Source organism: Puma concolor, chromosome F2 (genome assembly GCF_028749965.1).
Source record: "Puma concolor isolate L17-30 chromosome F2, mPumCon1.1.hap2, whole genome shotgun sequence".
NCBI classification, from domain to species: Eukaryota; Metazoa; Chordata; class Mammalia; order Carnivora; family Felidae; genus Puma; species Puma concolor.
In genome coordinates this window covers 58,069,746-58,092,135 of record NC_141684.1, presented here as the reverse complement: position 1 = coordinate 58,092,135, position 22,390 = coordinate 58,069,746, and the positions used below count along the sequence as shown (strand labels likewise).

The 22,390-nt window shown below is 37.8% G+C and overlaps 1 protein-coding gene across 1 annotated transcript in view; it reads right to left on the bottom strand.

The window, feature by feature from the left end:
* The window catches only part of LOC147572042 (uncharacterized), a 46,785-nt gene that overhangs the window by 1,684 nt on the left and 22,711 nt on the right, over nt 1-22,390 (bottom strand). Inside the window, exons 4-5 of the mRNA XM_086695167.1 lie at nt 14,045-14,251; nt 1,013-1,086 (exon numbers count right to left, since the gene is read on the bottom strand). Coding sequence (XP_086551293.1) covers nt 1,013-1,086; nt 14,045-14,251 — 281 coding nt within the window. The remainder of the gene's footprint in view (nt 1-1,012; nt 1,087-14,044; nt 14,252-22,390) is intronic.

Here is a 22,390-nt window from a genome sequence, read left to right as displayed (position 1 = left end):
CAGTTTATGCATGCATGTAATTGTTCCTATAGAGAAATAGTATCTTCACTTAAGGGTGAGAGAGGAAAACGCGATTTCTCTTCCCACAAACAAAGCAAGGAGAGCTGGAATAAAAGAGGACTCGTTTTGTTTTCTCATTCATGAACCCACACATGTACACACACACATGCACGTATACACACAATACAGGCAGATGCAGGGCCTTCACAGTCTTGAAGAAAGCATGACATTCTCAGTAGTCTGCGACATAAATTAAATGCCTGACTTTACACTCTCAAACTAGTTCCATGGAAATACTATTTCCCCGACCACTCTTCCATCATAATTTTGGCCAATAAATATCCCATTGGACTGTAAGTTTCTTAAACACAAAGAGAGTATCTCATTCACCATAGTAGCCACAGCACAGTTCAGAAATGTGAATCCCATGCCAACTATGAAACGCAAATTCTACTTAATTTTATATTTTGTTTATAGACTATTTCTACCACATATAAAACCAAATTATTACAGTTTAATGTTTATGAACTCAACAAGTGTGCACGATCATCATATTCTGAATTACATCTCTGTTCTTAAATATTTCCCTCTCAGATTTGAGTCTACTTTGATGCTTAAGACTACCCTCAAAATAAAAGTCATTGATTTGAAATATCATTCATTAGTGTAACATGCCAAATCAGAACTTTTCAAATAGCAAACCAATATATGCTTATAGACATTAAAATACCCTAATATTAATCATGGTAGGTAATGGTTACTGAGTACTTTCACAGTGCCAAGTCCTGTGCTGTTTCACAGAAGATTTAAAACCCATCTCTTGAGGTGTCTCTCTCTGTTATTATAATATACACTTTATACAAAAGGAAAACTCTTGTGAAGAGGTTAATAACTAGTCTAAGGTCATAACACCGTATCAACTGGAGCTAAAATTCAACCTCCTTTTCTCTAATTCTAATGCTTTCAGTCTTATATACTTTGCTCTGTTGTTTGCTTAATAAAAATTGTGTACCTCTCTGACATCCTGTTTCCACTATTATAGGTGCCAGCAAACTGTATTTGTCCAATCCTCGTTGTCATGGCAACCTAGGGGGAAAAAATAATAATTTTTAACTTACTAAATCTGAATGCTCAATGCCGGGACCAAAGACCTATGGCTTGTTTAAATAAGATTTTAATTAAAGCAAATACGTAGTTATTCAGTTAACTGTTATTGAGCTCCTATTATCTGTGGAGCATTCTCTACACAAAAATAAATCCCATAGTTTTTTTATTGAAGCAAAATATTTATATTAGCACAACAGAGTATGGGGCACCTGGGTGGCACAGTTGGTTAAGCATCCCACTCTTGGTTTCATCTCAGGTCATGATCTCACGGTTCTTGAGTTAGAGCCCTGCATCAGTCTCGGTGCTGACAGTGCGTAGCCTGCTTGAGATTCTCTGTGTCTCTCTGTGTCTCTCTCTGTCTCTCTGTCTCTCTCTCTGCCTCCCCCACTTGCTCTGTCTCTGTCTCTCTCAAAATAAACAAATAAATAAACCTAAAAAAAAAAGAGTATATGCCTGTATCTGACAAATTTTTACATAATCCACAACTTTATGAGTAAATAAGTCAAGTAGTTTTTAGTGACTGTCTTTTTGGAATAAAAGTGAATGCAACGAAAATAATAAAAGCAATCGTTAATGATAGTACAGGAAGTTAAGCACTACACCTAATCTATGGAGTAAAACAATACATTCTCTGGCAGTACTGTAGGTTTATTCTTTACCTTGTGCAATGATATGTAAATGCAACAACCACAACTAAAGACTATTCTTAGAAAGGTGCATACCTTAAACAACTGCCATTAATGTTACAGAAACATGTCCTTGGAAACAGATACTTTCATATGGAATACTTGGATTTTACTAACTGTGTGCCCCTTTCACAAACCTGTGAATGAATTTATACCATTGAGGTTATAAGGCTCTAGACACCCTCTCACCAAAAGAACCTCAAAGATTAAACCTGCCACATCCAACATCCTGACATCAACACCCTGGGCTGTATATCTAACTCCAATACATTTATCCTTCTTCAGAACAAAATAGATAGACAGTCAGCTAACTATGGCCAAGAGTGAAAAGTACTATCTCTTATTTCTTAGAAGACTAAAGAGCTGTTTCTCCTTCACTGACATAGACTATATTTTACTCCTTTGTATTCATTGAAAAGAACACTTTTTTTAAACTAAGCAACTACTAGGAAAGTAGCATAACTGCTCGAAGAGAAAGCTGGATCTCGTCTCTAGTGCTGATCTGCTCTGTAGACTTGGGCAAGTTACTTAATCTCTCTGTGCTTCAATTCTCTTCACCTGTAAAGTGGGAATAATAACAATACTACCCCAGTGGGAAGCTCAGCAGATGGATATGACAGTGTAAATAAAGCCCTTATCAATACGCTTGGCACATGGTGAGTAACAGTCCACAATGACGAAGATGGTGACCGCCAGGCTCTCTGTACCTAAGAGAATCAGTTTTCCTGTTCTGACCCTCCCCTTCTGTCTCCTGCAATCATTTCATAAATGAGCTGCTTTACTTCTTGTGGAACATTTCAACTGAGCCCCTTCACTGGGACCTTCCAAGGAAGGTAGGATACTAGTAGACACAGAAAGGTATCCTGATACACCTTGAGAACATATGCTAAGTGAAATACGGTAGTCACAGAAGGATAAATACTGCATGATTCCACTTACATGGGGCATCTAAATGGTCAAAATTTGTTAAGAGGGTAGATCTCATGCTATGTATTTTTAACAGTTTTTATTTTCCAAAAAAGTATCCTGAGATATGACAAAAAGGGTAGGCCAATAGTGGAAATATGTGTTTCGGATACATTCCATTTGTTCTTACTAAATCCCTAAGAACAGAGACCCAAAAGATACTTTCAAGACTCCACACTAGCAGTTAAAAGTTATCTGACACTTTGAGCCAGTTTCTTCCAATCTGTCAGCTGCTGTCTGTTAGAGAAATTTTATGCCCTGAAGCAGTTGTGGCATACAATAATTCATAAGTGTGACTTCTAGGAACACCCACTTTACACAATACCAGCATTAAACATCCAAAATCCTAAGCTATAAAATACAAGGATGATGGAAGCAACAGGATGAAGACTGGGAACGAGCTGTGATTCCAGCAATTTCAAAGCTGTTATTTCATTGTGTTTCCCAAACACCAAACACTTACGTCTCAGACTAAGTAGGAGTGTCCAAACTGGTACTCTGGAATTCTTGGGGGGGGGGGGGGGGGCGTGGTTCTCCTAAATATGAAGGGTGACACTATGGACTATTATAAAAATAAAAGGGGCTCATCAAAGAATAATAGTCACAGGAGTCAGAAATGTATAGCAGAATGATTACAAGTTTGTATCATGCATTCTGTCATTTCTGATCATATGCAGATTAGACTTCCCATAGGAAAAAAAGTCTACGAGCATATATGCTCACAATTTCAGTTCTGAATTCAGTCAAGAGTATCTTCACTGGCTTTATAAAATAAAGAGAAATAGCCCCATCCTTCAAAGGAAGACCAGGTTGATTAAACACTTAAAACGGGAAGGAGTCAAGAAGTGACAGGTTGTAAGTTGACTAATTTAGGCACAGTCCTTGAATAAGAGCATAAATGTAAAGACCCAACACCAAAAGCAAAAGCCTTAAAGACTTTGAACTTCCTAACTGATATGCAGATTTACTGTCAAATTTTAATTTTTTTTTCATATCGTACCTTTTAGTTTTCAAATATTATGAAATATATTTATTAACATAACATGATTTTTCTCACTGGATATTAATTTTTCAGTTATTTAGAAAATAGAAATGCATAAGTAAAAATATTTTTAACCTACAGATATAAAAGAGAATCCTTGCAAATATAATATCAGCATTCGTGATGTGTTTTACAATAGATGTGGACATTTTGATACCTATCAAACACTTAATAAAAGATGACTCCTCAAGGCAATTTGCAAACTATGGTTTCATCTAGATATATGTCAGTGTAAATCAGGAGACTTCAGTTCACCGTTTTTCTAAACAAGTATGCCATAATCTTTGCTAGCTCTGTTTCCGTGAGGCCATCATAAATCTACGACACTGCACTGTCTCCTCAGAACGCAGTCACACATTCAAATACTTGAAAGCGTAGTGAACTATACATATAGCAAGTCTATATCGAGTTAGTAATCTCCTTCACCTGTGGGGCGTATTTCATTTTCACAAAATCTTAATAGAAATGCGCCCATCTTGCTTAAAAACACCCCACTATTATCACACTTCATTCAAAGATACCTTTTCGGCTCGTCTATAATATGAAATAGGAAAATAGGAATGGACACTCCTTTCAACGTGCACACATGCAATTTGCCTACAATGTCTACCAGATCAGCCAAGGTGGACTTTGGTGAATTGAATGCAAACATACATTCAAATGACATAAAACATTTTGTTCTCAATTTGCTACCACTGGTATTTAATTTGCTTTGATCTAAACATGCTAACGTTATCCAAGCGGAAGAGGCGACGAAGATCCGTTGCTATAGATGTATTTCTAACACTGAAGGTGTCTACTAAAAAGGAAGTAAAATAAAATGTGTGAAAGTCTTTAATTTTCTATCTTCAAACTTAAATGGTATATTAAAATCAGAAAAAAAATAAACCTTTGCCTTTTCTGGAATTATAGTTTATAGTTTTGTATTTATGGAATGCATTCATAGGCTCCCTTAGGATGGGAAATGTATGGAAATATATGTGCATTGCTAAAGAAAGAACTAAATTTATTCTTTCCCCACATCATGCTCTTCTTTGCAGTAGAGGTTTTTAATTCAATACAGAGCTAGTATGCGATGGAGCCAATTTCCTGGTCTATATGTGTGACAAATGCCGAAAGTAGCACGAGATTAACAAATTAGTTGAAGTATAGATCTTAAAGGATTTTTTTTCTGTGTCTCTAAATCAAAATTCATACTTTATTTGAAACGAAGCCTTCTTTAGAATTCAGGAATGACTAAAGATCCTTTATTTCTCTGTATTTAAGATAAAAGGAGGGGATGTATGACAACTACTGACATTTTTATTTTGAGCAAATATTTTTATTTGTAAGTAAGTTTACAAAGGTCATATATTTGCGATTTGAAATGATTTTAATTGCAATCCTGCATCTCAGGTTAGTCACTGCAATGTGTGACTTGGGAAAGATGAAAAATTATTCTCAAAATAAATAGTTATTCCCCCAGATAAAATCATAAAATGAAAAGCAGTGGTAAAATGCATTTATTTCAGTATTTTTTATAGGTAAAAACAATGTTTAAAATGTTAGGTGCTAGATAAATATGCTTACTTTTCTAGTAACATTTGTTAGCTTGGTTTTAGGTAAAAAAAAAAAACCTCTCAGGCTAGGCTGTTTTACCTATCCTCGAAATCATACGCTTGATATAATCCAGATATCTAACACCAAACAATAAAAACATCTGTGACAATAAAACCATGTAACAGTTGTGGAATTGTTTAATTTGGGAGAAAATGCCTATGTTTGATAATCACACGTGCGTGAACTGATTGCTCCTCTTTGTAAAGAAACTTTTATATTTTGCAAGTAGTGTTTTGTTTTGTTTTGTTTTTTTAAAGGAATCGACTTATGTGAAAGAGCTCTTTAAAAGGTGTTCAGAAATATGTGTTTTGGATTTGGCTCACTCATTCAGAGTTAGAGGCTTGTCATAGTCCACCTGTTTTGCTCGGGCTTAAATTCTATCAAAATACAGCCTTTTAAAGCAAGCACAATCTTACTTGTTGTACCCAAACATGATAACATACTTAAAATTCAAGAAGAATTCTATGCAGGTTGTACGTCTCAGTCACCCAATCTCCTTTCACATATCTGTTCATGTTGACAGACTATGTCATAATACATCAACAGAAAGATCAGCACAGAAGAACAAAATTTCATCGCCTGACAGCAAGAGGAAAACTGATTTTCAGTATTAAATTAGTAAAAATATATCATTACCTCCCTTCCAATAAGTCTACTACCTCTAGAAAATAAGGCGTCTGCTATAATCACAAGCGTATGCAAAGACAGTTAGGGTTGCTTGCGTCTTTGGTATCACTCTTTGAGTGACAGCCTATTTTCATTTTGTCTTTTATATGTTATTTTATTTTATTTTTTTTACCTCAGAAGCAATGTAGAGAATTAAAAACAATTTCTTAATGAGACACATGGTATTGTGTAGGCAAAAATATATGCCTGCCAATCGTTTTGAGGACAGGCTTTCCTATACTAAGTCATCGGCAGGAACCTATTGACCACTGAAATGGAAACAGGTATTTAAGCTTCTGGTACAAGTCAGGAACCTCTTTCATATAACGTCTCCCTCTGTTTGGATTTCAGGAGAAATTTAACCATACCTGCAACAAATAATGTCTTTTGCAGCCCAGGGCATCATCTGCCACTTAGGCTTTAATTTTGCCCCTGTTTGAACACCCTACAACATATGCACTTCTCTTTTGTCTATTATCCTAGAGTTGTGCTATTCCCAAATATTGACATCATCTACTTTTATCAGCATTAACTGCTCTGAAGCTTCCCAGGCTCATGCTCAGCTCTATTTCTTCCTATTGATTATCTTCCTCACTCCAGCAGGTAGCTAGCCAGCGAGGCTGTCCTGAGAAATAGCTTCCAATGACTTTATACGCACAATTTACACGGAATTGTTTAAAGAAGATATTAGCCTCAATACAAATCAGTGAACCTCATTTAGTCAATACTGCACAATTCGGCTGTTGGCACCCTGTCACATGTTAGCCCTTACAGTCGGCGGCCGTACCCAATCTGCACATTAACTATAGTATTTAGTTTCATATTAAAATCAAGCCGGGTTTTTTCGCTTTTGCTTTCCTTTTTGAAATCTTTTCAGTATACTTTTTACATCACCTCACTGAGCCATGTGATAGTAATATATGTTGAAATATAAAAACCTGAGATTAAATGTTTGATTTTTGACAGTGTTCTTAAATATAATAAATTCAAAAGGAAATACTGTTAAGTTAAAATGGAGTGTTTTTCATTAAGTCCAATCAAATGGTAGACAACAAAGGATCTTTTATTTGAGAATATGAAGTGAAAATGAAAACCAGAAAACCTTTACTAAGAAAAGGTCCAGCTAAATTATGTTGGAAGGAGGTCTCCAGATTGGGTTTGGGTGTTTCTTTTGCTAAAAGTGAATTAAACTAAGATATGTTATGAAGAAATATTTTACAAAGAAGTACAACTTAATGCTTTTTGGAGATGAAAATAAGGTCTAAGGACAGTTGACTTTGAAAATAATTCTAAAGAAAGATCACATATGAAAAAAATTGCCACAGCATCTGATCTTTTCTTATAATCATAACAGGGAAATGTTTGGGGGAAAGTAATGCTAGTCCCCTCTTTCTCTTCATGGCAATACTGTAAAATCCTAGAAGGGGTGTTTACATTTCAGAATTATCCTCCTTAAACTACTGGTTTATGATAGTTAATGAGATGATATCCAAATGTTGAAAACAGGAAAATTCAAATGAAAATCTAAATGTGAAATATAATATAATGAAATAACTAAGCAACATAATACTACTCTGAATGTTTGCGCAAATATTGCAAAATGAACTGCAATACATTAAAATTCTTCAGTGGTTGTGTAATACATAAGTGAAGGTTTACACATAAAAGCTCTAGCTATCAAGAAAAGGGATCTTTATATCCTACTATCCTAAATTTTTTACTTGAAAACATCGTGAACATCTTAGAGTGCATTTTGAAAAGTTGTCATTAAATCTATTTGCACATTTCTTTGTAAACTGAAATTCAAGGTAAGAAGAAAGCATAGTGATCAAAATAGTCTATTTGTGGTCAAATGTATCTTTCAGCTTTAGTGGCTGAGTGGCAGAAAGGTTTGGGGAATATGAATGGTAGAGAAAATAGTAATTTCAGTTTTGGTGATTTTTAAGGACTGTATCTTCTTTGTAAGTAAAAAGTAAGAGTTGAACAAAGTATCAATTTTAAATGAGTGATAGCAAATAATAGCATTTTGAAAATTAATACAGGAAAGCAATTAAAATAGAATTACATAACAAATTCTTGCTAATATTTAAATATTTTCTCTTTTTTACTATAAAATGTTAAAGGTGATTTTTGTATGACCTTTGCTTTCATTTATCTTCTCTTTAAATATCATTAGTTGGGAACTAGAGCCCTGAAGCCCAGGCAGAAAAGGCATGGCAAGAGATGGCCAGTCTATCCTGACCGTACATCTTCTCACACATTTATTGCAAACTGACAATCATATAACAGCTTTTTTTTTTTTTTATCACAGAGATTCAACAAAGAACAACTCCAGTACCAAGGGAAAATCATACTCCAGGAAAGAGAGAAATTCCATAATTGCATATTCAGGTTGCATAAATGCAGGCATGGCAAAGATAATTGTGATATTTGTGTATGACAGCATTCTACCATTTGGAGAAGTCAATAATCGAGACATGATAGTATTTAGGTGTAATTGTGTATATGTGTGCATACATCATATACTCCATGTAACGCACAAATATAAATTCCAGCCAAACTGAAAATGTATAAACATCATTAGTCTTTGTTGTTCAAAATATTCCTTGATGGATATGTTTTTATCTATTAAGTATATCTCTACCAATTGAATTATAAGAACTTCATGCTAGTCCATTTATTATATGATATTCTTATATTAAATAAAACTGTATGCTTTATATATTCATTTAAATATAAGAACATTCTCAATGAAACAAATGCACACAGAACAGTAACAAAATAGTCAGATGAGCATTTCAGGTAAATTAAGATGCCAATATTTTTTTCAAAAAAAAAAAACTTTTTAAGTTATCCATGAAGTTTTAAATGTGAGCTTTGTTTTCAAATTATAGCAAAATATAAAATTTCCAAACAATGATTTTCCACAGTAACTTTCAAAGCAGACAAATTTTTTTAAAAAGTAGCTTTTATTAAATCTCTAAAACATAAAGGAAAAATTGTTTTCCAGTTTATTAAGACCCATCTATAGAGGAAAACATGATTCTAGATCTACAATTTTTATAAGCCTTATAAGTGCTCATATTTACGATGCACATTAAAAATTCATATTCAAGATCCATTGTGACTGTGTGCATAGATTTACCAAGATGATACCAAATATCACCCATATCATCTCATTGAATTAATTTTAGTAGCAAAAAGTGCCACACTGAGTCCAGATATTTCAAATAAATCTCTCTTCCTTAAATATTCTGGCAGAAAGAATCTTTTACACTGAAAATCAAATTTAAAAGCAATAATATTGAATTCTATGGGACACTATCATTTTTTAAAGTATGAACTTATCCAAACTAAAGACCCCTCCCCCATGTGTGCATGTATATGCACACTGTGTCAGGAGAAATTATGCTTTTATTGTTAAAGTAAACTGAATGTGAACCCGTTAAGGTGATTTACATTGTCATCTATATAATTATATAGTTTTTAAAGATTATAAATAAACGTTTCATTTAATCCAAATTTTGCATATTGAACAATGTATCAATGAGTATTGTCACTATCAATTTTTATATGGTGGAAATATTTTAAAATATCAACTCATGCATACATCTATCCAAATCTAAGACAATCTAATTTAGCTAAAACTATAAAATCAAACTGGATAGTTAACTCTGATATTTCATAACTTCTTTAAGTACATGTATCTCTAGAACTATATAAAGTATAATATTTAAGGAAATTAATATTAGCCTTATTATACATAGTGTATTTATGTATCTATATTTGTGGAAAATACAGACATGCCATTATATATGTATAATTATATAACCTGTATAAATGCAAATATATCATTATGTATATCTTGTCTATGATTTTGTGCAGAGAAAAGCATTCTCACAATCTAAAATAAAGCAATACAGATGTGTGTGTGTGTGTGTGTGTGTGTGTGTGTGTGTGTGTGGAGAGAGAGAGAGAGAGAGAAAGAGGAAAAAAACTGGTAGCTTCACAAAGAGATATTAAAGGTAGAATATTACCATGTTTGGAAATGAATATGAAGGTATTATGTTATATAAAGAAATATTGTTGAAATTTTTTTCTCTCCTTTTCCTCTTTCTATGTATGTGTGTGTGTTCTGCTATTAACAAGAAAATGAACATTTGGGATGAAAGAAAATGTTGACTCTATACACATTTAAAATAGGGCACTTAAGTTAAATTTCCTAAATTAAAATTTAACTCCAATTGAAATTTCCTTTCTGAATATGAAATAAGAACCTATAAAATGGGCACAAGAATCACAATATTATTTTGAAATTGTTCTATTAAAAATTTTCTCATGTAAATATTTGTATCATTAGTACCCTATAGTGTCATAAAATATTCTAAAGGCGTGTATGAAAGTGCCATGAAATAGATCTGAAGGGGCCATCTTTGTAGCATAAAAATTAAGACTTTAAGTAAAGACAAAGTTCCTTACCCTTTGATTCAGACAGAACTGTTTCAAATCCTCTAGTTGAAAGATTTTTATGTACATCTACTTGTTGGTTTTTCAAATTTGTCATTTTTCAATACTGTAGAGATGAAAAGGAGATAATACAGGGTTGCACATCGGGAATTTATATCACTACTTAATAGTTAATATCTTGACCACCTTTAACGTTATGCATTTGGAGAGTTATAACCTCAGTAATTCCAATGTTACAGCATTCAGGTGATGCTATTAAATGCCTTCAACTGAGAAGAGTCCTTATATGAAGAATCATTTACTAATACCTAGCTACCTAGATTTCCTGAAGTCTTTAGTCCACAAACCTATTTCTACGTAAAAAGAGTCTTATTTAACTTAACTATAAGGGTAGCAATGTTATTTGTCATGATGTTGACAAAAAGCAGTAGACAAAAAGTTATCTGTAACTCTCAAGTGGACATATTCATTCCCTAATTCCTAGATAATGAACAAGGATAAAACTATATCTCGCATTGCCTCCCTTCAAGATGGTAAGCTAATGATGCAATAGAATCAAAGCAAGTTATGGGAGGAGGGAATGGGGGCATGGAAAGAGGAACACCTTTTTCTTGGTTCCACAAAGGGCTGAGGGCCTAATTATTTTTAAGTATAATCCAACCAACCTCTTCTCATGCTTAGCTGCACTGAGTGACACTATTTGTGATGCCCAGTGTGCTGAAACTGAGCAGGTTGCTGTCAGTTTAAAAATGACTATAATAAAAGTGACCATGAAGATGGATCTTGTGATTTTGCGTTTCTAATCAGTCATCTGTGAAGAACACTTTTGCTTTGATTCAGCAGACTGGTGACAGCCATGATTGATAGTGCACGAGGATGAAAAAAGGTTATTAACTGTCTTCCTATTAAGCTCAATGTATTACCCCTCTAGGTGCATCACATACTTTAAGTTAAAGTACTTACTCAGGTAAGGTCAAGAACGAACTCTATGGAGATGGTATCCATTCTGCAGAAAATGAGCAAGGCATCCTTGCACTGATTTTTTTTTTAATTCAGCATTTCAACTACATTTAATTCCACTGTCTTATTTTTATTAGCTAAAGAAGGAAAATTTCTGTCTTCCAAGAGCATCCATAGTGAAAACACTAAAAGTATAGAAAATAGCTTTAAATGTTAAGATTTGAACATAGAGCTAACAGCAACATGTGTGTGGCATGTACATAAGTCTGTATTTAAACAGATGGTCAAATATTGTATAATATCAGGGTATTTTTAAGGGTAGACACTAAAATTGATCTGTGATTAAAAAATAAACCTCTGTATAGTATATATGAAAATTGTCCTAATTTTCAATAATCCATAAGATTATGATAAAACAATTTCTAAGAAATTTAAAGGATCTAACAGAATATTTAGATATTTGCTTTTGTTTAGAAGTAATGTATGAATTTATTAACTTCATCTCATTTAAAATTTTTGACATTAGAAATATTACATATAGATGCACATTTGAATGATGGTATCTGTTCATGTCTTTGAGGAGTATAACTACACATCTGTTCACAAATAGCATCATAGATCCTAAAGTATTTAAAAGTTTTTAATAACTGAGGATACACCATTTATTAAATAATGAACTTTAAAATGTTATCATATTTCCTGTGTTCATTCATTCTTACTGAAGCCAAAATGTACTGAAAGATTTTTGTATTCTTCATTTAATTTCTCTTTAAAAACACTGAAACTGTCAAGTTTTATCCTGAGAGATAACAGCTTAAATATATGCATTTTAATTTAAAATTGTAGTATTGTGTTTCTTCTTACATTTCCCACTGTAAACACTCCATACAGGTCAGATGTAATGTGAATTAGCCAGAAATATTTAAGGATATCAATAACTTAGCACCGACGTAACCATTTAAAATACAACCAAATTTCAGCTCTCTGTGCTTGACGGTTCTTCATTGAACGACTCTGAAGAGTAGCCCAGAAAAACAAAATGCTACCAGAATGTTATTAGAGTTTCAGCGCAGGGAAAAAAATCACAGTGCATCCAAAAGTTTTCTCTAGTATATCATGACCTGTTTCTCCAATGTCAGTTATTATACTCGTTTTTGGTATATAATATATTTTGAAAATGTACTGTTTTCATATTAGGATCCATCAACAATGAAAAATAGAGAAAGTAAGGAAATGAAGTTCAATATTTCTTTGCATTTCTCTTTAGAGCCACAAAAATTGGCTGTGTATCCAATTCTGCTTAATATTGCAATTGCTGTTTGGAGAAACCTTTCCAGCTCTCTAGTATTTTATGCATGCCAAGTATAACTTAAATACTTACACATTGAGAGCCTCTTCATAAAAAATGTTAGATCAATATGAAAATGATTTATTTAGTGAATTGTGTTTATGTGGAGTGGACTTAAAGGTAGATTTTAGGATTCATACAAGAGTCCCTCAATATGACACATTAACTTCATTATCAAATGGATTTCTCTTTCTGCCCTATGTAACTTCAACAGACAAACTTGTGCTCTCAAATTCAGAAATCAACTATGAGAGGAGTGATAGAGGGTGATAGATGGTCAATGATAGCATTCTATATTATTGTTCGAATATTTGTATAAGCCAATGAGAACTATGTCGCATGTTTCTCAAAACCACTGTTTGCTTTTAAAGTAAAAAAAGAGAGAGAGAGAAAAAGAAAAATGCAGTTTCAAACTATCCCATGTAAATTAGCAAAGTGCTCTGAATATCAGTGAAAGTCCAGTCTTCTTTTTGCCTACTTGGGAGTTTAAGGAAAATTGGGAAAAACAAAGACCAAGTAGGCCCAAGAGGAATACACAGAATTCCCAGTTACCATTTCCTAGTGTCCTCTGTTTCTTCTCTTTAGAGAAAATCTAGAGCACACATCGCACATAACACACATTTTAGGAAAGAACAAGGCAAAGAGGCAGTTTCAGATAAAATTTAGGTCATTTCGAAGGCAGTGCATTAGCATAGCTGAAATTGATGTTGAGCCATATTTTTTTTTTTTTTTTTTTTTGCAGACTTAGACACTGGCAGACAGTAAAAGTTAAAACTGTAACATTTTCTTTGATACTTTTGGAACTACAGAACACAATGTTGCATTCATTTTGTTCAAGCAAGGGACAGAACTGGTGAAGAAAATCCCCACACCTTTGTGCAAACCCTTTAACTTTGGTTCTGAGTCTACCGTGACTTGGTTTCATCTACTGCTGGGGCACGAGGCGTCTTCAGTTTACAACGTCTAGGGTTTCGAATACTTTTAGCTTGAGACTCTCTTCCGAAGCTCTTCCAATCCTACATACATGTATCTCCCCTTCTTCTCCTCCTCCTCCTCCTCCTCCTCCTCCTCCTCCTCCTCCTCCTCCTCCTCCTCCTCCTCTAGACCTAGGGGACGTAGGGTAGGGGTACGAACTGGGTGGTGCACATCCGTGTAGCCAGAACGTGGAGGCTGTCAGTTGCTGTCCGCTCCCAGACTGTGTACCTGAGCGTAGTGGCCACTCGGCTCCTCTGCCCAGCCCACTCCAGCCTGCAGTGTTGCTGCTGTCACGCCAGCCGGTGATTTGATAGGCTTGTCGGGTTGCCATGGTGTTGACTTCTTGCCTCTGAGGAGCTGCCCAATGACTGGAGGTCTGGGATTAAAGCGGGAAGAGGCAGCGGCCACAGCGAATTTCAGCGGCAGCTGCAGCAGCTAGAAACGAGAAGCCAAGAGGACGAGGTCTTTAGACTGCGCTCCCCTCCCGCAGCCCGGACGGCCAGTGAGGGAGGAAGAAGAGAGGTGGGGGAGGTTGAAACGGTGGCCCCTCGAAGCCAGGAGATACAAGGGAGGGGTCTGAGACCCTCCCGGGAATAACTCATGAGCAATCTCCACGCGCTGAGAAGAAAAACCTTCCAGAATTCGTTGTTATTCCCCCAAGACATTACCTGGCCGGGTGGTGGGACTAGGAGTAGGCGGTTGTTAAAAGGGGACTTAGGTGGGCGATACACCTCTCCCCCCCCCCCCATCCCACCCTTTATTTGGGCAGCGAGGCAGTTTGACAAATAAAGAGGCGCTGTACGGAGAACTTCAAATCGTGGAAAACTAACTTATTCCGAGGAGAGAAAGTGCAGTGAGACCGCAGCCGAGTAAATGAAAATAGTTGCCTGGGCCGGCGGCCGGTGGGGGCGGCCCGGGAGAGGGGGGCAGGCAGAGGGGGGCATGTGCGAGGCACAACCCCAGACGGAAACTGTAAACTAGGAAATGAAAGGGAAAGAAACCGCTTCTGTTATAAATTAGTAGGTAGGTGAAGGTTACGCAAAGAAGAAAAGGGAAAGTAAAGCTGTTAAAAGAATAGAATAAAACCCCTGGGAGTTCAACTCAAAATCCAACCCCCCCCCCCACTCCCCAATCCAAGGGGAGTAGGAGGAGGAGAAAAAGAGTGCATTCTGGTGTGATGAGAACTCTCTGGAATGTCTGGAGGAGAGGATAGAAGTGCGAGGGTAAGAAGACCCGGGTGCTAAATAATTGGCAGGGGAGAGAAATGGGGGAGGGGCGGGGTAGGAAAGAGCGATTCCGCGATTCACCGAAGGGACCTGGAGAGTCGGAAGAGGGGGATTCCAATGGCAGGGGGAGAGGTACAGAAGTTCAGAGCTGTAGCGCAGAGGAGGGAGCGACCAGAGTCAGCTGGAGAAGAGGAGGAAGAAGGTGTGTGCTGCGGAGGGGGGGCGTGGGAAGGCCACCACCGTCAACTGCAAGGGGCAACTGCGAGGACACAGGGCAGCGAGAGCAGAGAACCCGAGCGACTCGGGCGCTCGGCGAGAGCACCGCGGGGCAGCCCCCGCGACTTAGAAGCCAGGTGCCGCACCGCCCGCGCCCCGGCTCGGGGCGATGCGGGGACTTTTCTGGCCAGGAGGAGAGCCGCTGGGTCAGCCTTCACGAGTCACCGCGAGTCCCAAACACACGCCTCACTAACTACTTTACAGCCACTTCCATTGATTTTCTTTAACAAATAAACAGAATACCCGTTACAGCAACACTTCCTCTTGCTGCAGCGAAAATGCCACGAGCTCTGATTGCTGCGTTTCTCTGGATAGCAGTTTTCACATCTCCAAAATAAATTATTTTCCCTCACTTGAAAGACCACATGTGTGATCACTTTCAGGTTTGGGGAGTCTAACCCTCGCCCCCTTCTCTATTTTGAGAATCGCCTTTTAGATTAACTAGAAGACAGGTCCGGATACAAGTTTGTAAACCTGGTAGGGCTCGCTGACATTTGCATATTAATTTTTGCTAATAAGAAGTATCAATTTGGAAGGGAAACGCCGACGAAGAAAATGACTCCTTTGCAACCGCAGGGAAATTAACACCAGTCCGACAGCCACACCTAAGCGACTCCCCTAGAGTTATCTCTAAAAAACATTTCCCTTAAAAAGAAAGTATTGTCAACTATACTTCAATTAAAAAAAATAAAGTCTTTATTTTAAAGTACCCCCCTTTAGAGCGGTTTCTGCTGGAGGTTCTAACATACATGTCAAAGGGTTGTTGAATTATTCATTATTGTAATTACTACCATCATTGTCATTATCCCTTTCCATGTGGAAATAATTTTATTATCGTAATTTGATATCTGAAGAATTTCCTGTTAGTCGTTTGATAATCATTTTTTTTTCTGCTGAAAAGAAAAGTTTTGTTTATAAATGAGATAGGGAAAATGTTTTAAATGCTTTGATGTTTGCTATAGATTTCCGTTTATCTAATCGATCGGAATGCCAATAAAATCGATTAAAGGTTTAGTGTTTTACAAACAACCATTTTGTGCCTTTTGATTTTATGTTCAGAATGATTTTAATAAAGCTAATGCTTTCTTTTAACATTCTCCCTTTAAAAAATCCAAACCTTTATCGTTTTTCCTTTTATTATTAGAAATTGTCAGTTAAAGTTCTTCTAATAGGAAAATAAAAAATATAAGCAATGGCTGCAATGGTTTAAATTTCATTCTCTTGTTGCTCAAGGTATTTAAATGAAGCCCTTTAAAATCTCTGTGAATTATATGCGATCATTCAGTGATTGCGGAATATTAAATTAAACTTAGATAAATCCGCATTGAAGGAGGCAGCACCCAATCCTGAATTTATTTCCCATTTTCTCTAACAGCATCACTGCGCTCCTCTCTTTGCAATGACAATGTGCCAAATCTGGGCATTTTGAAAACATTTTCCATATGCTTTAACAGGGGACTGATAGACAAAGAAGAAAAGGAGATGATCTTTTTGCTCTGAGGTATATTTTCTTTAACATTTTTCTCTTAGACTTTCACTAATAATCATTTTAAAGCAAAAGTTTGAAATCATTTAATTCTTTTTTTTTTCTTTCACCTTTTTTTTTTTTTCTTGCTATCTTGTAATTTATTCCTGAAGTGGAATTTTGGTTACAATATAATGTAAAGCTATCATTTCTGTACCTTGGCAAACAACATTTGTTTCAAAATCTTTGATTTAGTTTCTGCTAGCTGCCTTTTGTAATTGAAGATGGATTTAATTATACATTTTTGTAACTTAGATCAGATGGGCTGTTTGTTTGCTGCAGGATTTAATGGTGCTTTTGTGTCTAATATTTAGGGATGTTACATACAGAGGTGGTGGCTTTTCTTCAGTTATAAAGATCTGCACTTTTGTCTTGGAAATGTGGATGTTGAGATGAATGTATTGTCCTGTTTTCAAATAATTCTATTCGGTAGCCAGTGTTTAGTACATTGTCTAAACAGCACTGTTTTGACTAGATATAGATGTTTCAGGTTTAAAAAGATCACAACTTTATCATCTATTCAGTGAAATCTCAGTTCTTTCTTTTCCCACTTATCTATCTTTTCCCATCTGCGTCGTTGTCTCTTACAGCTATTCCCCAGATGAAATGTAAAATTTTTGTTGGATATGTTTGCTGGAAATATCTCCATGTGTTTTGAGAAGGGTGTGCTTGTGATCCTGGGTTTGGGGGCAGGCAGTGAGTATACTGGTGCTGAGGGAGGTGGGGGGTGTAGTGGTAAGTGATAAGGAGTCCTCATTAATTTGCATAAGAGCTGTTGAAGTGCTTGTGAAGTTGGTGAAGTGCTATTGTTTGGGGAGAGTCCCGCCTGATTTTGTTTATAAACACTGGGCTGGTTGCCTAGAGGGAAAGAAGGTCACAGCACTGTCTGAGCCCTGACCTCTGAAAGGCCAGAGGGTGTCTGACTTTTCCCTCCCCCTTCCCCCATCCCTTCTCTCCTCCCTTAATTCTTCCCTCCTCAGACCGTCTATAACTCCTCCCATTTTCCCCATTCCTGACCTTACCTGTGCCTAACTTTACATAATAATGACTGCACCCCCCACCCCAACACTTCAAAAGCAGGTCAGAACCTCCAGAGAAAAAAGGTAAAACATTTACTGCAAAGTAAAAACCAAAAACGGACTTTGGTTAGAAAGAGAGAAATATACAGAAATATGGAAGTACAGATTGAGACCGGGATCAAGATAGGGGCATTTAATGACAAAAAAAGACCACAAAGGAGATAAGAGCCAGGTTGGGGGAGGGGAGGGAATCATCGAACGACAGATTTTAACTGCCCACAAATGCTACACACACACACACACACACACACACACACACACACACACACACTTAAAATGTCTTTCCTTTATGAATTTCATTTCATCTACCTCACTCTCACCATCAAAGACAGTGTCCATTCTGGATGTTAGGTCATATTTTACCCCCCCCCCCCCGTGAGTTCTCAAGAAAACTATACTTTTTTTTTTTTAATAGTAATGAGATTTGGCACTCTTCCACATTATTTCTTGAATTATTTCACTGTAAATATGTTTGTGACACCTTCCCAAATAAGCCCTTCACTTTCCCATTCACTGACAAACTTCACGTCTCGCTTTTACACGCATACACACACACACACACACACACACACACACACACACACACACACACACAGAGCCCACCTCCCCACTCACAAAATGACAGACATTGGTATCAAGTTTAAGTGTGTTTGGAAAGGAGTTGCTGAGTTAAAAATGTTAGTTAACAGACTGCCTTTGTTAAATAGCCCTCGGGTGGAGAAGACCCAACAAAAAAAAACAAAAAAAAAAACAAAAAAAAAAGGAAGGAGGAGGGGGGCTGAGGATCTGAAAGTGTCTGTGGTGATATAAAGGGTTCCTAACACTGAAATCTTGTAATACCTCGTTTCAAACTGAGCTCATCTATAGACCCCGGATGCGCGGTCAAAAGACTGGGAACCTTTTCCCCTTGGGCTGGGGTTGGTCTAGAGCTGGCGGGACGTGAGGCAGAGGGAGGTGGGGTATTTGCTAGTGAACTGCTGAGGGCAGGGCGGGGAGACCGGGGGACAGACAGCGGAAGACTCCTTAAAGAGGCTGTAAAGCCCAGAGTGTCCACGTTATAGATTTGGTTAATAAAACCCGCCAAGGAAAAGTCTGGAAGTGGAAATTACCTTTTGTCTCAGTATTAATTACTCCTTGCCTCCGCCACTCAACACCTAACCACCTGGTGTCCCTTTTGGGTTCTCCTGCAGCTCGGGGCTCGGCGTCAGGGTCCGAGCGCCCCGGAGTGGGCTCGGCTCGGCTAGGGTGGCCCTGGAGTGTGGGAGAGGGTGTAGGGAAAGTTCTGGGTACTGCAGGGAAACCTCTGCTCCTTTCAATTTGTAATAAAAAGTAGCCAAACGTTCCTGGAGGGCAGCGGCGGGTTCGCGCAGAGTTTAGGGACAGTGGAATGGGGCGTGGGGGGGGGGGGGGGCAGGGTCAAAGGTTGACGGCAAGGGGTCCGCAGAGACCCGAGAGGAGCAGCTGGGTTTCCTGGAGTGAGGGGCGGAGGAGGAGGGCTCCAAGGGCCGCGGCGCAGCCCGGGCGAGCCGGGCCGATCGCGCCCTCGCCCCGGAGCAGCCCGCGGGCTGGGCTCGGGCTCGCCCGCCTCGCCGCGCCCCTGCCTGCGGCGCTGCGCTCCGCGCCTCTAGGCCCACCCCAAGCAGACCTGCCATCGCTTCTCCCCAGCTACCCTCCTCGCGCGGGCGCGCTCCGAGGCCGAGCCCTGGAGGAAACTCTTGACTCCTTGCTCGTCCCTCTCTGCCCCATCCCCTCAGCCCATTAACCCCCGACCCTCACCCCAGCTTCTCTTCTTAGGAAAGAGGTGAAAGAGGATGAGAAAGAGATGATTAAAAAGCACACACACACACACACACACACACACACACACACACATACACACACACACACACACACACACACAGCCTAGGAGGGGAATACTCGCTAGCAGAAGGGATTGCAAAAGTGGGCGCTCCTCTTACAAATCCTCCTTCCTTTTGTTTTCTTACTTAGAATTCAATAACTGCTCCCCCCCCCCCCCACCGAGTGGCGGGGGGGGGGGGAGAGAGAGAAGAGAGATGTATTTTCCAAGAAAAGAGAGGGATAGGGACGTAGAGGAGAAATAGCCACCAAATTTTTAAAATGGTTTTCCTGATTTGACGCCTGGTGTTTTGACATTAATGACATTAATGTTATTGATGATGTTACAGGGAGAAAAAGGCAAAAGAAATAAAGGAGAACTTGAAAACGAAATGATCATCATTTCCCTATTCTTCCATGCCAGAAATAGACCCCTTTCTTCACCTGAGCCTGAAACAGACTTATTGTTCTCAGGTGTTTCCTTCATCATACGCATTTACCCGTCTGAAATCGCAGGAAATGGTTTTTCCATCAGTGAGCTTGTACATGGAGCCCTCTCCCGCAAAGGGCTTGATCTTTTCTGATTTGAACCTGAAAGTCTCCCCGCCTTCATTTCCCCTCAGTCTTTTTAAAAGCCCCCACCCCCTTCCCCAACACACACCTCAAATAGTTTTTTAAAGCCAGAATTTTTGCTCTCTGGGGTGTTTTTCTGTAAACAGCAATGCTACATAAACACCTCCTTCACTTGCAAGTTACAGAGAATTAAAATTTTACCACCGTGGCCATGTATATTTCCTAAAGCACATGGATAAACTCAACTGAGGTGCAATCAGCACGCCAATGATACAGTTACTATGCAAAGGTAAGACTGTAAACAAAGTAACTTGAAAATCTTAGAAAGCCATACACTTTGAGCAGATTTCTTCCCTAGTAAGTTTAAAATAGAATGCAGTCTTTGGAGAGGTAGATGATTTTCTTTCTGTTAGCGTTTAGTAGCCCTGGTTTATACTATGCTAGTACATACATCGACTTCAGATTCCTAAGGTGGTGATTTGCTTTTTTTCTCTTAATAAAGACCATATCTAGGTTGTATTCTCTACTCCAAGCCTCTGGACTTTCATTGTAACCTTAGCCAGCTGTTGTAGGCATCTAGCTTTCCTGATTTGGGCCTAGGTCTGCTCTTTTGAGGACTATGCTTTTATCCTCCCAGGTGTCTTGTTTGGTTTTTAATGCCATTTGCATCAGTTGTAGGATTTTCCAAATGTTCCCTGATAACAGGAGGTTTCAGGCCCTGAAAGGTACATGTTTGCAGCCTCTGTTGTTCTTAGTGCTTCTGCGATAAACCTTCCTGTTGGTATTTGGTAGATCTGGTGCTTAAGGCCTAAGACAAGGTTTTGAAGCAGATCCTGGCGATCCAAAACTTCAAAGGCCTGTCAACTCAAAAGCAGCTAACGCCTCACCTGTCCAGGAACCTGGACATTGAAAGTATTTCCTGTTTTTAGCTTGTTTGGTTTGTTACTTTCACCTTCTCTAGAATTCCTATTTTTGAAATATTATATAGATAGTGTCTATTTGTGACCTGTGGTATAGCAGTGTATCAAGATACAATCTGAGTAGCAAGGAACTATATATATATATATATATACATATATATATATATATATATATATATATATATATATATATATATTCCATATTCAGATATTCAGTAGGGGGTATTTAAAAGTATGTCTATTCCTAGTTTTAGTTAATTATCTTTTAATGAAAGTGTCACTCATATTCACATCTGTAATATTGGAAAGAGATAATTAGATTTTCAAATGAGAATCAGCCACCTTAAATTTTGCACCAGAAAATACCAAGTATATTTCATTCTAATGAGATCTGTAGTGGGGTTTTAAAATTCATCATAATGTGCTTCAAGAAAGATAATTCAACAGACTTGCAAGATGAAAGGTTTTTTTCCCTAAGTCTTCTTAAAGCTATTACATTGAACTTATGCAATTCTGATAAAATATTCAAAAAATTACATAAAGGCTAGAATCAGATCCCCACTATCACCCCTGTACCCATCACTTATTCTCATTTGAAAGTTTACTTTGACTCAACTAACCGCTGCCATCTTCCATGCCCTGGGTTTTCTCTCCTGAGTGTGTAAGCGAAAGATTCCAGCCTAAATAGGTGCCGGTGGATCCAGAGTGCAATCCTTCCTTTGAAATAGGCTGGGCCAAGCGGGGTGTGCACACTGCCAGGCACCCTTTATTTACATACATCTGCATATTTGCTCAGGCCCCGTATTTCGCCATTAAAATGCGTTCTTGTTCACAGCAGAATAAATGAAGCAGAGAAAAACTCTTCATTACTCTAACTTACATTTCTCCTTAAAGCTCCCTGGTAAACAAATCTCTGGTCCGATAGTAATTACTTTGACTCATTAAAATAAAAAAAAAATTTTTTTTCAACTGGTTAAAGGGCATTGCTTTGGCGGTATTTGTGTTTTATTTTCTCTCCCTTTTTGCTGAGAGAGAGAGAGGGAGGAGAGAGAGAGAGAGAGAGAGAGAGAGAGAGAAAGAATGTGTGTGTGTGTGTGTGTGTGTGTGCGTGTGTGTGTGTGTGTGTGTGTGTGTGTGTG